The sequence below is a fragment of the Palaemon carinicauda genome, chromosome 8, assembly GCF_036898095.1.
Source record: "Palaemon carinicauda isolate YSFRI2023 chromosome 8, ASM3689809v2, whole genome shotgun sequence".
NCBI lineage: Eukaryota > Metazoa > Arthropoda > Malacostraca > Decapoda > Palaemonidae > Palaemon > Palaemon carinicauda.
Window position 1 is genome coordinate 34,714,747 of NC_090732.1, and position 24,820 is coordinate 34,739,566.

A 24,820-nucleotide genomic window follows, 5' to 3' on the forward strand; every position below is an offset into this window, starting at 1 on the left:
CTGGTATTGCTAGGGTGCCACAGCACACCCTCCCCCATTATCCACCATAGATGAAGCTTCATAGCATTGAATCCCCTACTGCTACTACCTCCGCGGTCATCCAAGGCAACCGGAGGAAGCAGCATGGCCTACCGGAACTGCATCACAGTTGCTCTCCATTCATTCCTATTTCTAGCACGCTCTCTTGCCTCTCTCACATCACTCCTCCTATCACCCAGAGCTTTCTTCACTCCATCCATCCACCCAAACCTTGGCCTTCCTCTTGTACTTCTCCCATCAACTCTTGCATTCATCACCTTCTTTAGCAGACAGCCATTTTCCATTCTCTCAACATGGCAAAATCACCTCAACACATTCATATCCACTCTAGCTACTAACTTATTTCTTACACCCGTTCTCACCCTCACTACTTCGTTCCTAACCCTTTCTACTCAAGATATACCAGCCATACTCCTCAGACACTTCATCTCAAGCACATTCAATTTCTGTCTCTCCATCACTTTCATTCCCCACAATTCCGATCCATACATCACTGTTGGTACAATCACTTTCTCATACAGAACTCTCTTTACATTCATGCCCAACCCTCTATTCTTTACCACTTACTTCACTTCCCCCAACACTTAGAATTCTTCACTCACTCGCGTAGGTCTGCTTCCACTCCACCATTTGCTGCAACAACAGACTACAAGTACTTGAACTGATCCATCTCCTCAAGTAACTCTCCATTCAACTTCGCACCACCTTCCCTTCTCATACATCTCATAACCTTACTCTTACCCACATTAACTCTTAACTTCCTTGTCTCACATACCCTTCCAAATTCCGTCACTAATAGGCGAAACTTCTCTTCCGAGTCTGCAACCAGTACAGTATCATCCGCAAACAACAACTGATTTACCTCCTATTCATGATCATTCTCGTCTATCAGTTTCAATCCTCGTCCAAGCACTTGAGCATTAACCTCTCTCACCATTTCATCAACAAACAAGTTAAACAACCATGGCGACATCACACATCGCTGTCTTAGTCCTACTCTCTTTGGACATAGAAAGAAAAAAGATGATGATAAGTTGGTGAAAAGTGTATTATTTTTAAGATTATTGAAAGAGGAGAGAGGAAAACTTGAAAGTAACTGAATATATGGAGTGGAATAGGAAGTAAAGTAGAAGGACCATAATATCCATGAAATGAAACATGTAAGGGGGTATCTGTGTATGGTACAATATTTGTAGAAGGGTTACGCAAATTACTGATATGCTTTTTTATAGGTATATGTAGACCCATGGTTACTGAATTGCTTAATAGAGATTTAGTTAAAGTTAGTGCATGGTGCAAATTATGGGGGATGAGTTAAACCCTAACAGAACTCTAGCTGCTGGAAAATATTTCCAGAAGTTGTATTCCAGTTATGACCAGATTGTGGAATGATCTTGACCTTGTGGTTGAATCGGTGGTACTTCAAAATGTCAAACTTGTTGCAAATGCTTTTCTGTTAAACAGGTTGATATGTCTCATTTAGTAGACTATATATGACTTACCTATTTAGCCTGGTTGCTTATCTTAATATGGTTCATGATATTTTTCAATAATCTCATGTATATAGTTTACTCGTTATTTCTCTATTTCTTATCTGCACTGGGCTTCTTTCTCTGTTATAACTTTTCAGCTTGTAGCAGTTTGCTTGAACAATGATGGTTGTAGCTTGTCTAGTAATATTGATAATAATTTGAAGAGTCTTTTGTATTGGAAGTTTTCTACAAAGGGGATGTATCCTTGTTTCACTAAATTATTAATGTAGCAGTAACTGTTAATATTTCATTGTCAGGTTTACCAGCGAGGTATTGTTACACCAATGGCTAACATCGAGCAGCTTTGGAAAGATTATCTTGATTTTGAAAAGAGCATCAATCCAATCATAGCAGAAAAAATGAACATTGAAAGAGGTCGAGATTATATGAATGCAAGAAGAGTTGGCAAAGATTTAGAAGCAGAGACAAGAGGTTTGAATCGACACTTACCAAGCATACCTCCAACTGGTCTTCCAGAAGAAATTAAACAGGTCTTTAAAAGGAGTGTAAAATTTGATGAGGATATATTGTAATACATATAGTTTTCTTCATTTTTCTGTTTTATAGATTACTCAATAAGGATGATGTCTGTATTTATTTGTCATCTTTTTACTGTTATTTAGGTTGAAATATGGAAGCGGTACATCAGATGGGAAAAGGACAATCCTTTACGCACAGATGATCAAACATTAGTAACAAAAAGAGTACGATTTGCATATGAGCAGTGCCTCTTATGTCTTTCTCATCATCCCGACATCTGGTATGAAGCTGCACTCTTCCTACAAGAGTCTTCCAAGCTTTTATCAGAAAAAGGTGTAAGTATATTTTTACATTCATTTTTCACTTGTTCAATATAACAAGTAATTATTTTGTAATTACTTTAATCAAAAAAATCTTGGTAAACATAATTGAATAGTAAAATAATGAACAGGCAAGAAAAATCTCCCACTGGTTTTCTATCAGTTTTATTTCTAATAAACCATTGCTAATCTTTTTCCCTATGTTTTCTAGTTTTTCATGAGTGAACACTATTTTTTTAAGTCTGTTGTGCATATAACTAGGTTTTATGCTTATATTATCAGAGTAGATATGCCATGTCATGAATATTCCCCTCAATATGCTCGAGTATTACTGTAAATCTACATCTGTAGGTAAATCTAGGTCCTTAAAGTTTCTCTAGCTTCAATACATCAATATGAATATTTTAAGAAATTATTACCCCCAACCTTTTGATAAACTCTGAGCATATAAATAAATGAATTCATCAAATGCAAATAGAGTTGTATGGTACTTACCTTATCCATACACACACATTTATTTATATATATATATATATATATATATATATATATATATATATATATATATATATATATATATATATATATATATATATTTTTCAATATTAAACTTACCCGATAATCATGTAGCTGTCAACTCCGTTGCCCGACAGAATTCTACGGAAGGGATACGCCAGCGATCGCTATACAAGAGGGGGGTGTACTCACAAGCGCCACCTGTGGCCAGGTACTGCAGTACTTCTTGTTGACACCACTTCAATTTTTCCTCTGTCGTGCTTCCGGCAAGACGTTCATGGATACGCTTATAATTTTGGAGTCTTGTTCACGGTTTTTGGTGAAGTATTGCTCTAAGATTTCAGCTTTCGCTATTCAGGAAGTTTTATTATTAGCTTAGCTAACTTTTGGAATTAATTTGATTAATTATGGTGACGAAGAGAGTATGAACTCTCTTTCACCTTTAAATGGCCGACCCTTCCCTTAGACGGAAGTGTTGGTGTCTAAGAGAGTATAGACTCTCTTTCTTAATTTTACTTAACAAAAGTTATAGATTTATTTTATATCTCTCCGCCTTTTATAGGCCTCTTCGATTAACTTCCTTTTATTATAAACTTATTAAAATCAATTTTTATATTTGTTTATATTTGACCTTTCCTAATAGTAGGCGGTCTTTTCTTGGTACCGAAGTTAATTAACATTGAGCCCGTCATTTCGGTTTTACCTGTTAACATATTATGCTATTTTAATGTTTTTGAAAGAATTTCTTTGATAGTCTCGTACTGTTTTCAAAGTTGAACTAACGTTTTGTTTTGTCTCTGCAGTTGTTGACGTTCAGAACGTTCAACTTGCGCTCTATCGTTACGATAGAGAGAGAATTTTCACGGTGTCACGTTGCAGTAAGAGTAACCGTGTCTAGCGTTTTGTTCATTCTTTCTTAACTTAATGGTTTTAATTCTAATAAAGGAACTTTTCATTTTGGGAAATATTTCAGTTTTTTCCTTTAACAATAATATGTTTTAACGATATATATGATTGGGCTCTTCTCTCAGGTTCTAAGTCAAGAGAGAGAGAGAGAGAGAGAGATAGAGACGGAGGGAGAAAGAGGAGGATAAACGTTTCATTCAAGCGAGTAACGTTGTTATCGTTTTTGCTCTTCTCCCTAGTCTCTTTAGGGGAAGAAGTAAACGTTTCTAGAGTTTTTTCTTGTTCTCAAGCTTTATGCGGTGAGAGATTTTAAACGTAGTTTATTTGATCTAGTGTTTAGTCTCTTTCCAGCCACTGAATTATTTATCTTTCATTAGATTTTTCTGTTACATTGTAATTCTGTTTTCGCAATTACTAACTTTTGAGAAAGGATAGAATTGCGTGTTTCAGGTACAAACCACTTAAAGTTTCGAGTTCAGTGAAATAAGTGCAAACAGAAAATCAAAAGTGATAAGTGATTAGCGCAAAGTGTGTCAGTGTTGTGCGTGAGGGTGCTTCTGTGCGTGCCAGTCGTCCTCCCAGTCCGGGACCTCTTGCAAGCTCCCAAGCCCAGGGGAGAAGCAATGTCGAAGGGCAAAAGGGTTCGGCAGGCCTTGATCGGCGCACAGAAGTATCCTCGGTGGTTGCGGGCGTGTCTTACAGAGACCGTCACTCCCACCCGCAGACGATTGAGCCCTTATTTTGCTCGTCTGCAGAAGAAATTTCGGGGAGAAAACGCTGGTCTCAGGTCTCAAGACCTCTTAAACGTAAAGTCCAGACCTATGCCAGACGTACGAAGTTAGAGTTCAACAACCCGGATGCAGTCATTGGGTTAGCTCTGACTCTCCTCAGTCATCAGGTGACTGCACACCTCCTAAGAGAGGTAAGGCGATGCCTCAACAGACCTCATCTTCTATTAAGGCTTTGCCTCAACAGACCTTATCGTCTGTTGATCCCAAGACGACTTTGCTGCAGTCCATGCAGTCGCAGCTTGCGGTCTTAATGCGTGAGTTTCAGGCTGAGAAGGTTACACCTCCTCCTGCGAACGCTCCGCCTCTCCGCAGTCCAGTCTGCCAGGCGTACGAAGTTGAGGTTCCTCAGGCTACCTTACCGCGTTCTGAGTTGCCAGTTACCAGCGGTGTGCAGCAACCTCCGCCTCCTCCTGCGAGAGCTCCGCCTCACCGCAGTCCAGTCTGCCAGGCGTACGAAGTTGAGGTTCCTCAGGCTACCTTACCGCGTTCTGAGTTGCCAGTTACCAGCGTTGTGCAGCAACCTTAACCTTCCTTAAGGCAACCTCAGCAATGGGAGCAGGAGTCTTATGCCTTACTTCCTCCGCATCCGCTTGCGGTTCCACCAGCGAGGCAACAATCTCTTGAGGTACGACAACCTCTTCCATCAATGAGGCAGCCACCTCAGCACTCGCTGCAGCGACCTCAACCCTCCTCAAGGCAAGAGTCTCACTCCTTAGGCTAGCACCTCAGGAACCTCAACTCGCGAGACAAGAACTGCGTTCTGCGCAGCCGCTACCTCAACTCTCGCAGCTCACACCTCAGGAACCTTAACTCGTTCCTCAGGAACCTGCTACTGCGCATCCGCAACCCTTACAGCAAGCGCAACTCTTGAGGCAACAACCTCATGCTATGAGTCAGCCACCTCAACGCATGCATCTGCCACTTTTTCCTCAACTTGAGCTTCTTCCCATTCAACTTGGGAATAACAAATGACAATAATAACACCTCATTACTTTCATAACTTGCATTTGTAATCATATACATGTATGCCTACACAAACATTATGATAATGGAGGTTATTTGTATTACTTATATAAAAATATATATGTATTCCTTGCAATATATTTTTAACAAATCGCAAAATATGGCAAAAATATCTTCTAAACAAAAATGAATCATGAGTTATGAATGTAAGGTAATATTATGTTGATATTAAACCCCATGCAAGCATGCATGTAGTAATGCAGTGTTGCCAACAGGGCGAGTTTCCCTTTCCTGAGGTGAAGTAGATTATAGTACATTTAGTGTAGCTTAATTCTACGATTATCATGCCGGCTATCAAATTCATCAACAAAACAGTCTAAATCAATTCCCTCGGCACGTGCACTTTCAATGGACGGTAATGCGATATTACTCACTCTAGCACTGGTCATGGAATTTCTGAGAAATGTTACACGCCATGCAACACGCTCTGCTTACCTTACAGCATGCTCTACATACAGCATGCTCTGCATACAGCATGCTCTGCATACAGCATGCTCTGCATACAACATGCTCTGCATACCTTACCGCATGCTTCTCAGTCACACATCTTTGGTTGTTGCCAACTCACTAGACTGTCAAGCAGTTTCATAACGTTGCCTTCTAGTCTGCTGCTTTTGCACCAGTGAAACCCTCACTGAGAGAACTTAGCTTTTCTCGGATATGGTCCCTGTAGATGAGAAAGTGCTTTTCTCCCTCCTTCTGATATTCCCTTGAGGACTCTGTCATTTGGAGAGGAGCCTTTAGCTGCGTAGCCTCCTATGGACTTTTATTTAAGCATAACATGCTCCCAGGGAAGGTAATGGTTCCACTTCAGTCGCTAACCCCGTCTGTTACCACACCTGCTCCCATAGACCTTGAGCTGTGTTGCAAGACATGCAGTCCTAACTTAGTCCTTGTTAGAGGATTTTTTTGTTTACGGAGTCAGTGTGTCACTGGGAAGACGTTCAACAACCAGCAGAAGTGACTTGTTGTGACGCAGTGCGGCAACCTCAGCAACCCGATAAGGAGTTGTCTGTACGACCCAGACAGTCTAGACAGCTTCGGGTTGTCACTGTACTTCCTCGCTTCCCCATGGTTGACAGTTCACAGACTGTGCAGCAGTACCATGATCTTGTGTCCGGCTCCGTCAGACGACTGGCTTTTAAGAGCTCCCACAAGTCGTCGCTGTCTGGAGATTCTCAGATGGACTATGGATCTGACCAAGGAACTGGGCCTCCTGGTCAATTTTGAGGAGTCTCAGCTTGTCCCATCCCAGACCATTGTCTCCCTGGGTATGGATCTTCAGAGTCGAGCTTTTCGGGCTTTTCCGTCGGCCCCAAGGATCTTCCAAGCCCTAGAATGCATCCAGAGCATGCTGAGAAGGAACCGATGCTCAGTCAGGTAGTGGATGAGTCTAACAGGGACACTTTCATCGCTGGCCCTGTTCATCGTGTTAGGGAGACTCCACCTCCCCCCCTTCAGTATCATCTAGCTGCTCACTGGATAAAGGACATGACGCTAGAGACGGTCTCAGTTCCTGTTTCCGAAGAGAGGAGGTCTTCTCTCGCGTGGTGTAAGAACAGCTTTCTTCTCAAGGAAGTCTATCTTTGGCTGTTCAGAAACCCGACCGCCTTCTCCTCTCGGACGCATCAGACACGGGCTGGGGTGCGACTTTGGACGGACAGGAATGCTCGGGAACATGGAATCAGGAACAAAGGACACTTCACATCAATTGCAAGGAGTTGTTGGCGGTTCTTCTGGCCTTGATAAACTTCAAGTCCCTCCAGCTTAACAAAGTGGTGGAGGTGGACTCTGACAACACCACAGCCCTGGCTTACATCTTCAAGCAGGGAGGGACTCTTTCGTGAAGTTGTTCTAGATCGCAAGGGACCTCCTCATCTGGTCTAAAGATCGAAAGCTCACGCTGGTAACGAGGTTCATTCAGGGCGGTATGAATGTCATGGCAGATCACCTCAGCCGGAAGGGTCAGGTCATCCCCACAGAGTGGACCCTTCACAAGAATGTTTGCAGCAGACTTTGGGCCCTGTGGGGTCAGCCAACCATAGATCTGTTCGCTACCTCGATAACCTAGAGACTCCTGTTGTATTGTTCTCCGATTCCAGACCCAGCAGCAGTTCACGTGGATGCTTTTCTGCTGGATTGGTTCCATCTCGACCTGTATGCATTCCCGCCGTTCAAGATTGTCAACAGGGTACTTCAGAAGTTCTCCTCTCGCAAAGGGACACGGCTGACGTTGGTTGGCTCCGCTCTGGCCCGCGAGAGAATGGTTCTTAGAGGTACTGCAATGGCTGGTCGACATCCCCAGGACTCTTCCTCTAGGAGTGAACCTTCTACGTCTACCTCACGTAAAGAAGGTACACCCAAACCTCCACGCTCTTCGTCTGACTGCCTTCAGACTTTCGAAAGACTCTCAAGAGCTAGGGGCTTTTCGAAGGAGGCAGCCAGAGCGATTGCCAAAGCAAGGAGAACATCCACTCTCAGAATCTATCAGTCTCAAGGGGAAGTCTTCCGTAGCTGGTACAAGACCAATGCAGTTTCCTCAACCAGTACCACTGTAACCCAGATTGCTGACTTCCTGTTATATCTAAGGAAAGTAAGATCCCTTTCAGCTCCTACGATCAAGGGTTACAGAAGTATGTTGGCAGCGGTTTTCCGCCACAGAGGCTTGGATCTTTCCACCAACAAAGATCTACAGGACCTCCCTAGGTCTTTTGAGACCTCAAAGGAACGTCGGTTGTCCACTCCAGGCTGGAATCTAGACGTGGTCCTAAGGTTCCTTATGTAATCAAGATTTGAACCTCTCCAATCAGCCTCTTTTTAGGACCTCACATTAAAAACTCTTTTCCTCGTGTGCTTGACAACAGCTAAAAGAGTAAGTGAGATCCACACCTTCAGCAGGATCATTGTTTTCACATCTGAAACGGCTACATGTTCCTTGCAGCTCGGTTTTTGCTAAACGAGCTTCCTTCACGTCCTTGGCCTAAGTCGTTCGAGATCCCAAGCCTGTCCAACTTGGTGGGGAATGAACTGGAGAGAGTACTTTGCCCAGTTAGAGCTCTTAGGTACTATCTAAAAAGGTCTTAACCTTTACGAGGACAATCAGAAGCCTTATGGTGTGCTATCAAGAAACCTTCTTTTCCAAGTTCTAAGAACTCAGTTTCTTACTATTCAGGCTTCTGATTAGAGAAGCACATTCTCATCTGAAGGAAGAAGACCTTGCTTTGCTGAAGGTAAGGACACATGAAGTGAGAGCTGTGGCTACTTCAGTGGCCTTCAAACAGAGCCATTCTCTGCAGAGTGTTATGGATGCAACCTATTGGAGAAGCAAGTCAGTGTTCGCATCATTCTATCTCAAAGATGTCCAGTCTCTTTACGAGTACTGCTACACCCTGGGACCATTCGTAGCAACGAATGCAGTAGTAGGCGAGGGCTCAGCCACTACATTCCCATAATCCCATAACCTTTTAACCTTTCTCTTGAATACTTTTTATGGGTTGTACGGTCGGCTAAGAAGCCTTCCACATCCTTGTTGATTTGGCGGGTGGTCAATTCTTTCTTGAGAAGCGCCGAGGTTAAAGGTTGTGATGAGGTCCTTTAGTATGGGTTGCAGCCCTTGATACTTCAGCACCTTAGAGTTGTTCAGCCTCCTAAGAGGAACGCTGCGCTCAGTAAGGAAGACGAACTTATTTAAGGCAGAGTAATGGCTCAAGTCGACTTCCTTACCAGGTACTTGTAATTTCATTGTTATTTTGAATAACTGATAATATGAAATACGGGATACTTAGCTTCTTGATATACATGTACACTGGTTTTCACCCACCTCCCTGGGTGTGAATCAGCTACATGATTATCGGGTAAGTTTAATATTGAAAAATGTTATTTTCATTAGTAAAATAAATTTTTGAATATACTTACCCGATAATCATGATTTAATTGACCCACCCTTCCTCCCCATAGAACCAGTGGACCGAGGAAAAATTGAAGTGGTGTCAACAAGAAGTACTGCAGTACCTGGCCACAGGTGGCGCTTGTGAGTACACCCCCCTCTTGTATAGCGATCGCTGGCGTATCCCTTCCGTAGAATTCTGTCGGGCAACGGAGTTGACAGCTACATGATTATCGGGTAAGTATATTCAAAAATTTATTTTACTAATGAAAATAACATTTATATACACACACACATGCATATATATATATATATATATATATATATATATATATATATATATATATATATATATAAAATGTGCCTATATGTATTGGTATACAGTTTGTCCAGTAGTACTTCAGTTTACAAGTAACTTTGAATATGAGCATACAAATTCAAATAAGTTTAAGAGCGTTGTATTGGTCTGGGAACAAATTTCTCCTTATGCGCATATTTTGTGTACAAGTACTAATGAGGCTAAGACGCTATGGGCAGAAAATACTCATGCAATTCCTATGTGCTACTCATGCAATGTTCATGGGTATTAGCACTCACCACCCTTGGCTCAGAACCTAACTCTTCCTGAGGCTGAGGAACAAATTGTTAGTGTTCATCATAAAGACATTTTGTGCTGCATTGTAAAGTTAACTGGATGGTTACAAATGCCCCGAAGATGATAAAAAAAGATTGTGTGAAAAAGGAAAATAGTACTGAAGAAGTGAAAAAAGAAATTACTGCAAAGCATTAATAAGGTATGTGTGTGGCTAACCTGCAAAAACTGTACATTCTGAACAATAAAGATGATATCGAAGTATTTGATGATGCAAAACCATTGGAGACATTGATGAATTAATGGCAATGCGTTCTTAACTTTAAAAGGTTTTTGCTTCTCTGGATTGATGAGAAGCTATTAGCAGGTAATATGATTACTGAAAACACAATTTGTGGAAAAGCAATGGTACTGGAGATGTATAAGGTGCAGCATCAAGTGAATGTGGAGGAGATTTAAACTAAGGAGGAGGAGATACAGTGTGACAAACATTTGGCTTCATGTTAAATTAGGGAGATGTTAAGATTTTGGGGAACCCTGCAAACATTTTCAGAAACACATCACTCAGATAAGGCTTTGGTAGCAAATCTATTTACTGACAAAGCAATGTTTCATTTACATGACATTTTAAAGAAAAGTAAATAGCAGACATCTCTAGATGGATTCCTTGTCAAAACTTAATGTGAGAGTGTAAAGAAAGATGACCAAGAATCAAGAAAGTGTAAATTAGGTGATTCAGTTATTGATAATGGACATTGTTCAAGAAAGAGAGAATTCCCATTGAAGTTATAGAAGATGATTCTCCCTCCAAGCAGTAACACCCTCCTCTTCCTCCTCCTCTTTTGTCTCTCTCAAGACAGCTACAACTCTCCTTAAAAGTAAAGTGTCAGGTAATTTATCAATATTTCTATTTCTTCACTAAATTTCATTACAAAACATATAAAAATTAGTGTATATGTGTTGTTATGAATGTGTGGAATGCACAGTGTTTATTTCCATTATATCATACAAGAACAATTATTTTAGTTTACCAGCATTTTGGTTTGCTAATTTGCTCCCAGAACAAATTAAACTTGTAAACTGACATATCACAGATACTTGTGTGTGCATATATATATATATATATATATATATATATATATATATATATATATATATATATATATGTTTGTGTGTGTGTGTGTGTGTGTATATGTATGTATTTATATACATGGTATGTCAGTTTGCAATAAGAGACAAAAGTTTACACCAAAATATATAAAATATTCACAAAGATCATATTAGGCCAAATAGAAAGACACCTCAACTTTAATCAAACAAGAGAGCAGGCAGGCAGCCTTTAGATAAAAGTAGATATTCAACAACTTACCATTATCCATGTAAAGTGATTAACCAGCTATGGAAAAAATAAAACAGAGTATGACAAACCAATATTCATGGCATTTAAAGACTATTAGAAGGCTTTTGATTGTGTCAAAAATTCGGCAGTAATGAAAACCTTCAAAGACAAGGAATAGATGAATCTTATGTTAGGACAATTGAAGATATCTATACAGGAAGTCCAGCAATCCTAAAACTACATAAGGATAGTGAGAAAATTCTGCTTGAGAAAGGAGTTAGACAGGGGGACCCAATCTCTCCTGTATTATTCAAAGCATGTCTAGTTGTAGTTTTTAGGAATTTTGGTTGGGAATATGTAGGAATTAACATCAGTATGTTAAGATTTGTAGATGAGATAGTTCTATTTAGTAAATCATGAGAGAAATTGCAAAAGTTGATAGAACATTTGAATGCAGATGCCTTATATCTATATAGATGCCATTTCCTTGATGTGGGCTGTCAATTGCTTCCACCTGGTCCTGTCTCTAGCTCTCTATATAAATTGTCCAGCTGTTACATCCTCATTTACTTCCCATAGCCTCCAGTAAGCTGTCCAAGATCTTTTTCCTATACTGGCTTCTTGCTCTTCTTCCTTCTATCTTTTCTGTAGGGCACAAAAAGTTTATCTTTTCTTTTTTTATTACATATCCCAGAAATTCCATCTGCCCCCTCCTTATCACTTTCAGGAATGATCTCTCCTGATTCACTCTTCTCAATGCCTTCTCTTTTGTTACTCTCTCAGTCCATGGGATCTTCAACATTCTTCTGTAAAACCACAGTTCAGCAGCATGTATTTAATTTTCCAAGTTCTTCTTGTTTAATGTCCACGTCTCTGAGCCACGAAGTAAGTGAGAACCAAGCATAGGTTTTCAGAGCTCTAATTTTTGTCTGAATCCCTATCCTGTTATTTTCCAATAGGGTTTACAGATTGTTGAAGGCATTTTATTGCTATTAGTATTCTTTTTCTTATTTCTTGATTACAACTTGCATCATGTGTTATCATCCCATTTGTTTGCTTTATTGTTGCTTTGTCCATTATGATGTTGCAATTTGGATGTTCCAGGATTTTTATGCTACTACCACTTCTGTTTTCTTTATGTTGATTTTTAGTCCAATTTTCTTACTCTCAAATTGTACTGTGCCAAGAAGTGTTTGTAGTTTCTCTTTTGAATTGGCTATTATCACAGCATCATCTGCAAAGCTAATATTATATATATTTTCCTCCAACTGTTATTCCTTCCATTCCTGATATATTTCTCATTATTATTTCTCCATATATAGAAAAGAGGTCTGGTGACAATACACATCCTTGTCTTACTCCTCGTTTTATTTCGATTCATGGTGTTAAATTATTATCAATGTTAACTGTAACTTCCTGACTCCAGTAAAGGTTGGTAATTAATCGAATGTCATTGCTGCCAATATTTAAGCTCTAAAATTTCCATAAGTTGGGAGTGTCTAACTTTATCCAATGCCTTTTCATAGTCTATAAAACACACAAAAACATCTTTCTGTACCTCTACTACCCTCTCTGTTTACATACGCATGTTGAACATTGCATTTCTGGTACCATTCCCTTTTGTAAATCCATAATGTTCTGCAACTTCTGGTGTCACTTTACTTTTTATTCTATTTAATACTACTCTTAATATTACTTTTGTTATTATGCTCATTAAGCCGATGGTCAGGTGTAAACTGCACTCTACAGCATTGGATTTCTTGGGGATAGCAATGAAGATGGGTCTGTACTGTACATCTCTTTTGGATTGTATCCTGTTTTCTATTCCTCTTCCTCTTATTTTGTTTAAGTTTTTTTATAGTTTATTTAGGAAATATTTATTTTAATGTTGTTACTGTTCTTAGAATATTTTATTTTACCTTGTTTTCTTTCCACACTGGGGTATTTTCCCTGTTGGAGGCCCTGGGCGTATAGCGTCCTACTTTTCCAATTAGGGTTGTAGCTTAGCAGGTAATAATAATAATAATAATGATAATAATAATAATAATAATAATAATAATAATACTGTATTTTGTTTGCCAATTTTACAATTTTTCTTAGTCCAAGATGCCTCATTGATTTCAGTTGGCATACAAGTGATCATGTACCTAGTACTGTATAATCTATACCCTTAATGGTTTACCACTGTGGCAGTCTCCAAGGTGGATTCTTGAAAAGACTGATTTGCAAAAATTACAGCAGTTGAGTGATATTGAAGGAGACATTGATGAATTCCCATCCAGTTCTATGCTGGTTGTTGAAATTGCAGGCTCTTCTTAGATTATAAAGAAAATCACTGATTAGATGCTCCAAGAACCAAATGGATGAAAATATATTTATGCGCAAGAAATGTAGAGTGCAGTTTTGCCATGTAATGAAGCTCTCCTGACATCTATTTTTGTCATCATTTGTCTCTTCAATAAACAGTAGAATTTCACCATCAACAGTTAAGAGGAAACTCAAGAAAATAAAAAGAAAATTCACTCCCAGTCAACCACCCGTGTTAAAAGTAAATTAAACGTACATTACAAGTGCATCAAATGTAAGTGAGGGTTTGGCTGACCCTTTTTTCTAGCATATCAAGTACTTCCGTTTTATTGATAGTAACTTAGGCCCTGATGAGATTCTATTTGCAATGTTATAACTTGTACCTCCAAATACAAAGAAATTAATTTTAAGCTTTATTAACAGAATATGGCAAGACAGTAGTTACTCGACAGTGAGGGAACTAACTATTATTTTACCTTTCTTAAAACCAAGTAAAAACAAGTTTTTAAAAGCAAGTTACTATCTAATTCCATTAACATCTAGTCTATATAAGGTCATGATGAAGATGGTACAGTATATCCAAGATTGATGTACAGTATCTGGAAAAGGGGTATTTTGTCACCAGCCCAATATGGCTTTAGAAGAATGCTTATAACACTACTTGAAATTATGGAATCTTGAGAGTAGTCCATAATTCAGTATTGAGAGGGGAGTTGCCATTTATTATACAATTTTTTTTTTAATCGTTTACTTCAAGTTAAGGTTGGGAATACTTTGTCGGACAGATGATGTTAGGAAGGAGCTTCTCAGGATAGTGTTCTGAGTGTGACCGTTTACTCTAACTGCGAATGGAATGTCTTGTCATCCTTCAAGATATACTTCACCCACTATTTGTAGATGATTTGTTCATATCCTTTGCAGTAACAGAGATATCTTTGGGTGAAAGTAAAATAAACTTGCAGTTGACAAAATTATAAATTGAGCTGATATAATTGGCTTCAAGTTTTCTAGGAGCTAAACAGTCCTCATACATTTTTGCTATTCAATAGAAGTACATTAAAACCCTGATATATTTATCAAAGGCCAATGTATTCCATGTGTATTAGGATAGTCACAGAATCATTCAAATTATCACCAATTCTTAGTCTCTTGGTTGATGCTAGTAAAATACCTCTAGATCTTCCCCAGCAGTCTTGCATCATCAAATATTGGTATAGGCTATAGAGACTTCAAAGCTCTTTTGGTCTTATGACTGTTGACATTGAAAACCACGTTAGATATTATGAGGCTCATCCTGAATCACCATAACCTTATCAGTTCAAGATGACAGTGGTTGAAAGATTTCAGTACAATATAATAGGAAATGAACTACCAATAACTACCAAATACAATAACTCCTCCATGAAATTTATCAAAGGTAGGTTTTTGTGAGTACTTCAATAGTCTTAAAAATGATATGACTGAGTTGGAAGCATACTCATTTATTATGGAACATATTGGTGAACATAGTAGTTTTACATTTATTTTTACTGTTGGGTTCAAATCTAGTGCAACATTGGATTCAGAGTATATAGTAGTGAATTTTATTGTAGACTCGCATTATACCCTTTAGCTTCCATTTCTATAGCAGAACTGTATGGCATTTTAACAGCCATTGAGAAAATAGTATTAAAGAAAGATGGCAATTACATTGTTATTTGTAACTTAAAAAGTGTTTTGAAAGTACTTTGTGTTTTTATTTCAACCAACCCTTTAGTTTTAAAGATATTAGAGTGGCTCCATATCTTTGAGAATAAGGGATTGAAAGTAAATCTTTGTTGGATTCCAGCTCATGTAGGAGTATATGAGTGTGAAGAGGCAGATAAACTAGTAAAGCAAGCTGCAGCTGAAATACCTCTAAGGAGATATCCATTTTTGTATTCTGACATTAAGCCTCAAGTCAAGGCTTCAATTCATGATCTGTGGCAAAATGGTTGGACTTGGTCAATCAAAACAAAATTAAAGAGATTACATTACATATGTTATATCACCTGGAAAGTACTGTATGAAAATATGCCCAAAATATGGGAAACAGCACTATGCCGATTCCTCATTGGACACACTAGCCCAAATTATGATTACTTGATGTGTAGTAATATCCAAACATTTTAGGATCATCTGTCTCTTCATCTTCCTCCCAAGGATCTTTTTCCAACTGAGTGATGGCAAGTTCCTCCTCGCCATCCTCAAAGATGTCGGCAACTTCATTAGGAGTGAGTTGATCGCATCCAACACCAAAGAATCTAGCCTGCTGGCCATTATTGAAGAAAAATGCAAAAAATTAAAAAGAAATAGAAAATTAGCATTCAAAGAAAAATTGACTAAATGGCAATATGCAACATCTTAGCCAAACCTACTAACATTCACGTGGTAGGCATACAATCCACCCACACTCCTACAATAACAAAATATACAAATTTAATACTATTGTATGATATATTACATATAAAATTTTCTTATTTTCAAGTTATCCGATTTAAGATAACATGTATATACGCAGAATAGAGCTCAACCCACCGCACCTATCTAGGGTTATAATACCAAGGGATTGAGTTATTGCATTGTCAGTAAATAATTTGCTGCTCACCCTGCCGAAGCCTAATCTGGGTGAACACTGTGTGGGTGTCATATGGGCACTGAGTGACTGGCTTTTATACCTCTTGTAATAGTCTTGTTCATACTTATCCATGAAAAGTACTCATGCGTGCAAAATCTATGCTCGTTGGCCGATGCACTACTTGTAACCCAATTTAAATTTGAATGCACATATTCCAAGTTATTCATAACCTGAGGTACTACTGTAAGTAACTAAACTGGTGGATTATATTGTTTTATGTTGTTGATGGAATACCAAAAATGTAAATTGCTAATCATAACTCCTTTTATCAGAATACTAACTTTTAATAAATAATTTTGAGTGGTTATATTACAATATGTTACTTATCCTTGATTATTGTTTATTTTTTTTATAAATAGTAACCTAATTTTTCTAAACTTGTTGCTGTTGGGTTATTTTTTCAATTCTTCAATTCAAATAAGAACCTGTATGATTTCTCATTCATTTATTTATATTTCAAATGCTAGGTTTTTGTATAATCAGTTTTGATATGTTGAAAGACTATTTTTATCAAATGTCTGTAATGTAGTTTCCATGTCAAAATTTTTTTGTGTTAATACTTAATATATTTTCTTTTGAGGCTGAGTGGTATATGTTACTATTTTACAGGATGTAAATGCAAGTAAGATTTTCAGTGAAGAAGCAGCACAGATTTATGAACGGGCAATATCAGGACCACTGAGGAAGAACCAGTTGCTGTATTTTGCATATGCTGACTTTGAAGAATCTCGTTTACGTTATCAAGAAGTTCATAAAATATACCAAAGATATATTGAAATGGATGATGTGGATCCTACTCTGGTAAATTCTTCTTTTACTGATTATAATTTAAGTAAGATACCTTTATTTTTCTCACATTATGAGAAAGAAAACTACATTACTATAATGAAATTATATTTTTGGTTGACTGTACAGTACTGTACTACTTTAATATCAAGTCTATCAATGGAGAAAATTTTTATTTATAATTTTATGTTGTAAAATGCAAGATGACCAATATTTAATCTATACTTCAGGCATATATCCAGTACCTGAAATTTGCCCGCCGAGCAGAAGGTATCAAGTCGACGAGGGATGTATTTAAAAAAGCCCGAGAAGATATGCGGACAAAATTCCATGTTTACGTAGCTGCTGCACTAATAGAGTATTACTGTACAAAAAACAAAGATATTGCATTTAGAATATTTGAGCTTGGTCTTAAGAAATGCCCAGACAATGCTGATTATATTATGGCATACGTTGACTATCTTTCTCATTTAAACGGTAAGTTTTATTTTAGTTTTGTGAAAGGTTTTTCTTGATTTCTTTAACAATTACAATTTTAATGTACCCTCTTCATATGATATGATTTTCATTTACTTATTTCTATGGCAATATTTAGATATGAATTACTACTGTTGTAGATGCAATTTTGTATGCAGTAATACTTCAAATTATACTGCACAATATCTTGTGTAGTTAAGAGACTTCTAATTCAAGATCTTTAGATTAAAGCAATTCAATATAGTGACTAAAGATGGCTTTTCTTCAGGGGTCTTTCACTTATGCTCTCTTGTGTGATGTAACTCTACTTCATATTGTAATTCATTGGATTATTTTCTATATGTTTAATGTTTTCATAACAACATTTTTATCATTGCCAGCATAGTGAACATTCTAGTGTTGGATTAGATAGGAATAGATGTCTCCCCACAGTTCCATATATCTTGCTCACTTTGTGCCTCAGTGCTCTCAACTTCAATGAATTTTCCTGCAGAGAGAATCATTGTAAATTTTTTAAATTTGGCTTAAAAAAATTTCATGCATTTTCATCATGTCACTTGTAAGTTCAGTACATAGTCAGGTTTAATATGTTTGTATTTTAACTTTTGTTATATTTTTGTGAAGAGTGTGAAAACTATTTCTGGGCTCCGACCCATGCCGCCCCGTGAAATGCTCCTTTTACATAATTTCTAAGGTAAAAACTGCTATGAATTTACCAGAGAAAAATTTGTATAGGAATGCTAGGTTGAACCCAGCTCGCTCACCTTAATAAGGTGTCGGTATGATACTGGGGCGCTGAATAAATCACAACCAGAGGCCTCGCACCATTTAGATATCTCCTGTCAATATCCCCGAACAGCGAGGTGCCGTTCAACATCCTACTACTACTTGCAATCCCACGCCAGTGACGTCACTCCTTTTAATAGCACGTTCTTTCAAACACTTATTTTGCCTTGGTGTGTGAATTTCGCTGGTTTTTCCTGGATTTACCTCAAGATGTCGGACTCTACTGTCACTCCATCTAAGTTAAGTACCAGATCTATGAGTTTTGAGATTTTGGAGGGGGCCTTGCCTTTTTGCTTATAACAGCTTTATTTTTCAATATTAAACTTACCCGATAATCATGTAGCTGTCAACTCCGTTGCCCGACAGAATTCTACGGGAGGGATATGCCAGCTATCACTATACTAGAAGGGGGTGTACTCACCAGCGCCACCTGTGGCCAGGTACTGCAGTACTTCTTGTTGACACCACCTCACTTTTTCCTCTGTCGTGCTTCCGGCAAGACATTCTGGGATACGCTTATGATTTTGGAGTTCTGTTCACGGTTTTTGGTGAAGTATTTCTCTAAGATTTCAGCTGTCGCTATTCTGGAAACTTTTCTAATTAGCTTAGATAGCTTTCATTTAGTTTTGATTAATGGTTAACGATCTTTTTGCTTGATTTGGAATCCCCCTTGACTTACTCTTTGATTCAAGATGTCTGACCTTTCACAAGCCCCACCCCATAGACGATGTAGGTCTTGTAATAGGCGTATTCCGAAGGCCTCGGTAGATCCTCACACCGCTTGTTCTGACTGTAGGGAAAGGCCCTGTCAGTTGGAAGATCGATGTGAGGAATGCGCCGGACTTTCGGAACTTGAATTTGTTCGATTCCTGAAATATTCAACCAAGTTAGAGAGAGAGAGAGTTAGGAGGAGTTCTTCTCGCTCTTCACTTTTTTCCTCACCTCATGATCCTCAACCTTTTCCTCCCCCTGTAGTGGCTACCCCCGAACCTACTATTTGTACTCAACCTGATATGTCTGTTGTTTTGCGTGCCATTCAGGCTTTAGGTGACAAAGTGGAATCGGTGGTTAGTGACCATAAGTCTCTTATGGCAGAAGTCAAAGAACTTAAGGTCAAAAGTGCAGTGGGAGGTGATAGTGCCAGTGCTGTGACAAGTGCTAGTGTCAGTGCGGTGCTAAGTGCTAGTGTCAGTGTCAGTGTGGTGCGTGAGGGTACTTCTGTGCGTGCCAGTCGTCCTCCCAGTCCGGGACCTCTTGCAAGCTCCCAAGCCCAGGGGAGAAGCAATGTCGAAGGGCAAAAGGGTTCGGCAGGCCTTGATCGGCGCACAGAAGTATCCTCGGTGGTTGCGGGCGTGTCTTACAGAGACCGTCACTCCCACCCGCAGACGATTGAGCCCGTCTTTTACTCGTCTGCTGAAGAAATGTCAGGGAGAAAACGCTGGACTCAGGGCTCAAGACCTCTCAAACGCAAAGTCCAGACCTCAAGAGCTCTACAACCTGGTTGCAGTCATTGGATTAGCTCTGACTCTCCGCAGTCATCAGGTGACTGTACTCCTCCTAAGAGGGGTAAGGTGATGCCGCAACAGACCTCATCTTCTGTTAAGGCTTTGCCTCAGCAGACCTTAGCGTCTGTCGACCCCAAGTTGACTTTGCTGCAGTCCATGCAGTCACAGCTTGCGGTCTTAATGCGTGAGTGTCAGGCTGAGAAGGTTACACCTCCTCCTGCGATCGCTCCGCCTAACCGCAGTCCAGTCTGCCAGGCGTACGAAGTTGAGGCTCCTCAGGATACCTTACTGCGTACTGAGTTGCCAGTTTCCAGCGGTGTGCAGCAACCTCCGCCTTCCTTAAGGCAACCTCAGCAATGGGAGCAGGAAGCTTATGCCTTACTTCCTCCGCTTCCGCCTGCAGTTCCACCAGCGAGGCAACAATCTCTTGAGGTACGACAACCTCTTCCATCCATGAGGCAGCCACCTCAGCACTCGCTGCAGCGACCTCAACCCTCCTCAAGGCGAGAACCTCAACACCTTAGGCTAGCACCTCAGGAACCTCAACTCGCGAGACAAGAACTGCGTTCTGCGCAGCCGCTACCTCAACTCTCGCAGCTCACACCTCAGGAACCTCAACTCGTTCCTCAGGAACCTGCTACTGCGCATCCGCAACCCTTACAGCAAGCGCAACTCTTGAGACAAGACACTCATGCCAGGAGTCAGCCACCTCAACCCATGCGCCTACCTTCCTCTACTCTTCTTGACCAGTCTTTGCAGCCTGAACCTCAGGTTTTATCTCAGCAACAGAGACTTGAGGATGAAACCACAAGCGTTTATGCTCCCGCTTGTTCTGATTCTGCTGTTCAGCATACCACTGTTGCATTACCTCTCACTTCGCTACACTCTGGTGATGAGGTTTCTGAGGAGGAAGCTGCACACCTGGATCCCTCATCAGACGTGGAAGAAACCAAGTCTTCTCCTCTACCCATTGACTTTTGTAAGGTCCTGGCTCTTTTCAGAGAGGTATACCCGGACCATTTTGTTTCTGCTACCCCACGCTCTCCTCCATCTGAGTTTTCGCTGGGCATGCAGCCTGTTAAGTCAACATATACTAAGCTCGTCTTTGCTAGGTCCTCTAAGAGAGCTTTAAGAATTTTAGGGGAGTGGTTGCAGTCTAAACAGCAACTAGGGAAGACTTCCTTTATGTTCCCACCTACTAAGCTCACTTCTAAAGCGGGCGTATGGTATGCCACAGGAGAGGAACCAGGCTTGGGAGTCCCTGCCTCTGCCCAGGCTGACTTCTCAAGTTTGGTCGACTCTCCTCGTAGAACAGCAATGAGGCGCTCTAAGGTTTGCTGGACCTTCTCCGATTTAGACCACTTCCTAAAGGGTGTATTTCGTGCCTTTGAGATGTTCAATTTTCTAGACTGGTGCCTGGGGGCCCTTAGCAAGAAGACCTCCCCTGCGGACAAGGACTCGGCCATGCTTTTAATGTCCTGCATGGATAAAGCAATTAGGGATGGTTCTGGCGAGCTTGCTTCAATGTTTGTGTCAGGAGTTCTTAAGAAAAGGGAGCAACTTTGCACCTTTCTTTCTTCCAGCATCACACCTTGTCAAAGGTCTCAACTCCTTTTCGCTCCGCTTTCTAAGTTCTTGTTTCCCGAAGAGCTTATCAAGGACTTGTCTGCGGCCCTGATTCAGAAGGACACTCATGATCTTGTGGCCTCTTCAGCTCGTAAGACTAAGGTTGCCCCCTCAGCTCCCAGGACTTTCCGCACCCCAGTGGCTGATACTCCTGCTACAAGGTTTATTCCGCCCTTTCGTGGTAGAGCCCCCAGCCGAGGAAGCTCCCGTCCAGACTCTTCCAGGAGCAAGTCTAGGAAAGGTCCCAAGACTTCAAAAGGCAAACACTGACTCTCCTCCTCTCCAGACAGCAGTAGGAGCCAGACTCAAGATCTTCTGGCAAGCTTGGGAAAAGAGAGGTGCAGACGCCCAGTCTGTCAGGTGGCTGAGGGAGGGTTACAGGATACCATTCTGCCGCAAACCCCCTCTGACCACTTCTCCCATCAACCTCTCTCCCAACTACAAGGAAAAGGACAAGAGGCTAGCGTTGCACCAGGAGGTGTCGCTCCTGTTACAGAAGAAGGCAGTGGTTATAGTCCGGGACCATCAATCCCCGGGCTTCTACAACCGTCTCTTTCTGGTGGCCAAGAAGACAGGAGGTTGGAGACCGGTGCTGGACGTCAGCGCGCTCAATGCTTATGTCACCAAGCAGACGTTCACTATGGAGACGACGAAGTCGGTCCTAGCAGCGGTCAGGCAGGAGGACTGGATGGTCTCGTTGGATCTGAAAGACGCTTACTTTCACGTTCCTATTCATCCAGACTCCCAACCTTTCCTGAGATTCGTTTTTGGAAAGGTTGTGTACCAATTCCAAGCCCTGTGTTTTGGCCTAAGCACAGCTCCTATGGTGTTTACGCATCTGATGAGGAATATTGCAAAATTCCTCCACTTATCCGACATCAGAGCCTCCCTTTATTTAGACGACTGGCTGTTGAGAGCCTCCACGAGTCGTCGCTGTCTGGAGAGTCTCAACTGGACTTTGGACTTGATCAAGGAACTGGGTCTGTTAGTCAACTTAGAAAAGTCCCAGCTCATTCCCTCCCAATCCATTGTTTACCTGGGAATGGAGATTCGGAGTCAGGATTTTCGGGCTTTTCCATCGGCCCCAAGGATAAGCCAAGCCCTAGATTGCATCCTGAGCATGCTGAAGAGGAGCAGTTGCTCGGTGAGACAGTGGATGAGTCTCACAGGGACCCTGTCATCGTTAGCCCTGTTCGTCGAGTTAGGGAGACTCCACCTCCGCCCTCTTCAATTCCATCTAGCAGCTCATTGGGACAAGGATTTGACGCTCGAAGCAGTCTCTATCCCGGTCACCAAAGAGATGAAGACCACTCTCTTGTGGTGGAAGACCAACCTCCTTCTCAAGGAGGGCCTATCGTTAGCGATTCAGACCCCCAATCTTCAGACCCCCAATCTTCATCTCTTCTCGGATGCATCAGACTCGGGCTGGGGCGCGACCTTGAACGGACAGGAATGCTCGGGAACGTGGAACAAGGAACAGGAAACGCTCCACATCAACTGCAAGGAGCTCCTGGCAGTTCATTTGGCCCTATTGAACTTCAAGTCCCTCCTGCTAGGCAAGGTGGTGGAGGTGAACTCCGACAACACCACAGCCTTGGCTTACATCTCCAAGCAGGGAGGGACCCATTCGAGGAACCTGTACGAGATCGCAAGGGACCTCCTCATTTGGTCAAGAAGTCTAAACCTCAACCTAGTAACGAGGTTCATTCAGGGCAACATGAACGTCTCAGCAGATCGCCTAAGCAGAAAAGATCAGGTCATCCCCACGGAATGGACCCTTCACAAGAGCGTGTGCAACAGAATTTGGACCTTGTGGGGTCAGCCTACAATAGATCTGTTTGCCACCTCCATGACCAAGAGGCTTCCTTTGTACTGTTCCCCAGTTCCAGACCCAGCAGCAGTTCATGTGGATGCTTTTCTGCTGAATTGGTCCCATCTCGACCTTTACGCATTCCCACCGTTCAAGATCATCAACAGAGTCATTCAAAAGTTCATCTCGCACGAAGGGACACGGCTGACGCTGGTTGCTCCCCTTTGGCCTGCAAGAGAATGGTTCACAGAGGTACTACAATGGCTGGTCGACGTCCCCAGGACTCTCCCTCTAAGAGTGGACCTTCTACGTCAACCTCACGTAGACAAGTTGCACCCAAACCTCCACGCTCTTCGACTGACTGCCTTCAGACTGTCGAAAGATTCGCTAGAGCTAGAGGCTTTTCGAAGGAGGCAGCCAGTGCGATTGCCAGAGCAAGGAGGGTATCCACTCGTAGAGTCTACCAATCCAAGTGGGAAGTCTTCCGGAGCTGGTGTAGAGCCAATGCAGTTTCATCTACCAATACCTCTGTAACCCAAATAGCTGACTTCCTTTTACATCTAAGGAATGAGAGATCCCTTTCGGCTCCTACGATTAAAGGGTACAGGAGTATGTTGGCTTCAGTTCTCCGCCACAGAGGTTTGGACCTTTCTTCCAACAAGGACCTTCAAGACATCCTTAAGTCTTTTGAGACTTCTAAAGAACGTCGTTTACCCACTCCAGGCTGGAATCTAGACGTAGTCTTAAGGTTCCTTATGTCGCCTAGGTTCGAACCTCTCCAGTCAGCTTCCTTCAAGGACCTTACCCTCAAGACTCTTTTCCTCGTCTGCCTTGCAACAGCTAAAAGAGTCAGTGAGGTTCATGCCTTCAGCAAGAACATTGGGTTCACATCCGAATCTGCAACATGTTCTTTACAGCTCGGATTTTTAGCTAAGAATGAACTTCCTTCACGTCCTTGGCCTAGATCGTTTGAAATTCCTAGCCTTTCCAACATGGTAGGTAACGAGCTAGAAAGAGTTCTTTGCCCTGTCAGAGCTCTGAAATATTATCTTAATAGGTCAAAACCTATACGAGGACAGTCAGAAGCCTTATGGTGTGCAATCAAGAAACCTTCGATGCCCATGTCCAAAAACGGGGTTTCGTATTATATAAGGCTTCTGATTAGAGAAGCCCATTCTCACATGAAGGAGGAAGACCTTGCTTTGCTGAAGGTAAGGACCCACGAAGTGAGAGCCGTAGCCACTTCGATGGCCTTTAATAAGAACCGTTCTCTGCAGAGCATAATGGATGCAACTTATTGGAGGAGCAAGTCAGTGTTTGCATCATTTTATCTTAAAGATGTCCAGTCTCTTTACGAGAACTGCTACACCCTGGGACCATTCGTAGCAGCGAGTGCAGTAGTAGGTGAGGGCTCAGCCACTACATTCCCTTAATCCCATAACC

The 24,820-nt window shown here is 41.1% G+C and overlaps 1 protein-coding gene across 1 annotated transcript in view; it reads left to right on the forward strand.

Moving 5' to 3' along the window:
• The window catches only part of su(f) (cleavage stimulation factor subunit su(f)), a 209,464-nt gene that overhangs the window by 140,436 nt on the left and 44,208 nt on the right, over positions 1-24,820 (forward strand). Inside the window, exons 5-8 of the mRNA XM_068378551.1 lie at positions 1,829-2,062; positions 2,195-2,386; positions 16,997-17,188; positions 17,404-17,650. Of these exons, the coding sequence (XP_068234652.1) occupies positions 1,829-2,062; positions 2,195-2,386; positions 16,997-17,188; positions 17,404-17,650 (865 nt within the window). The remainder of the gene's footprint in view (positions 1-1,828; positions 2,063-2,194; positions 2,387-16,996; positions 17,189-17,403; positions 17,651-24,820) is intronic.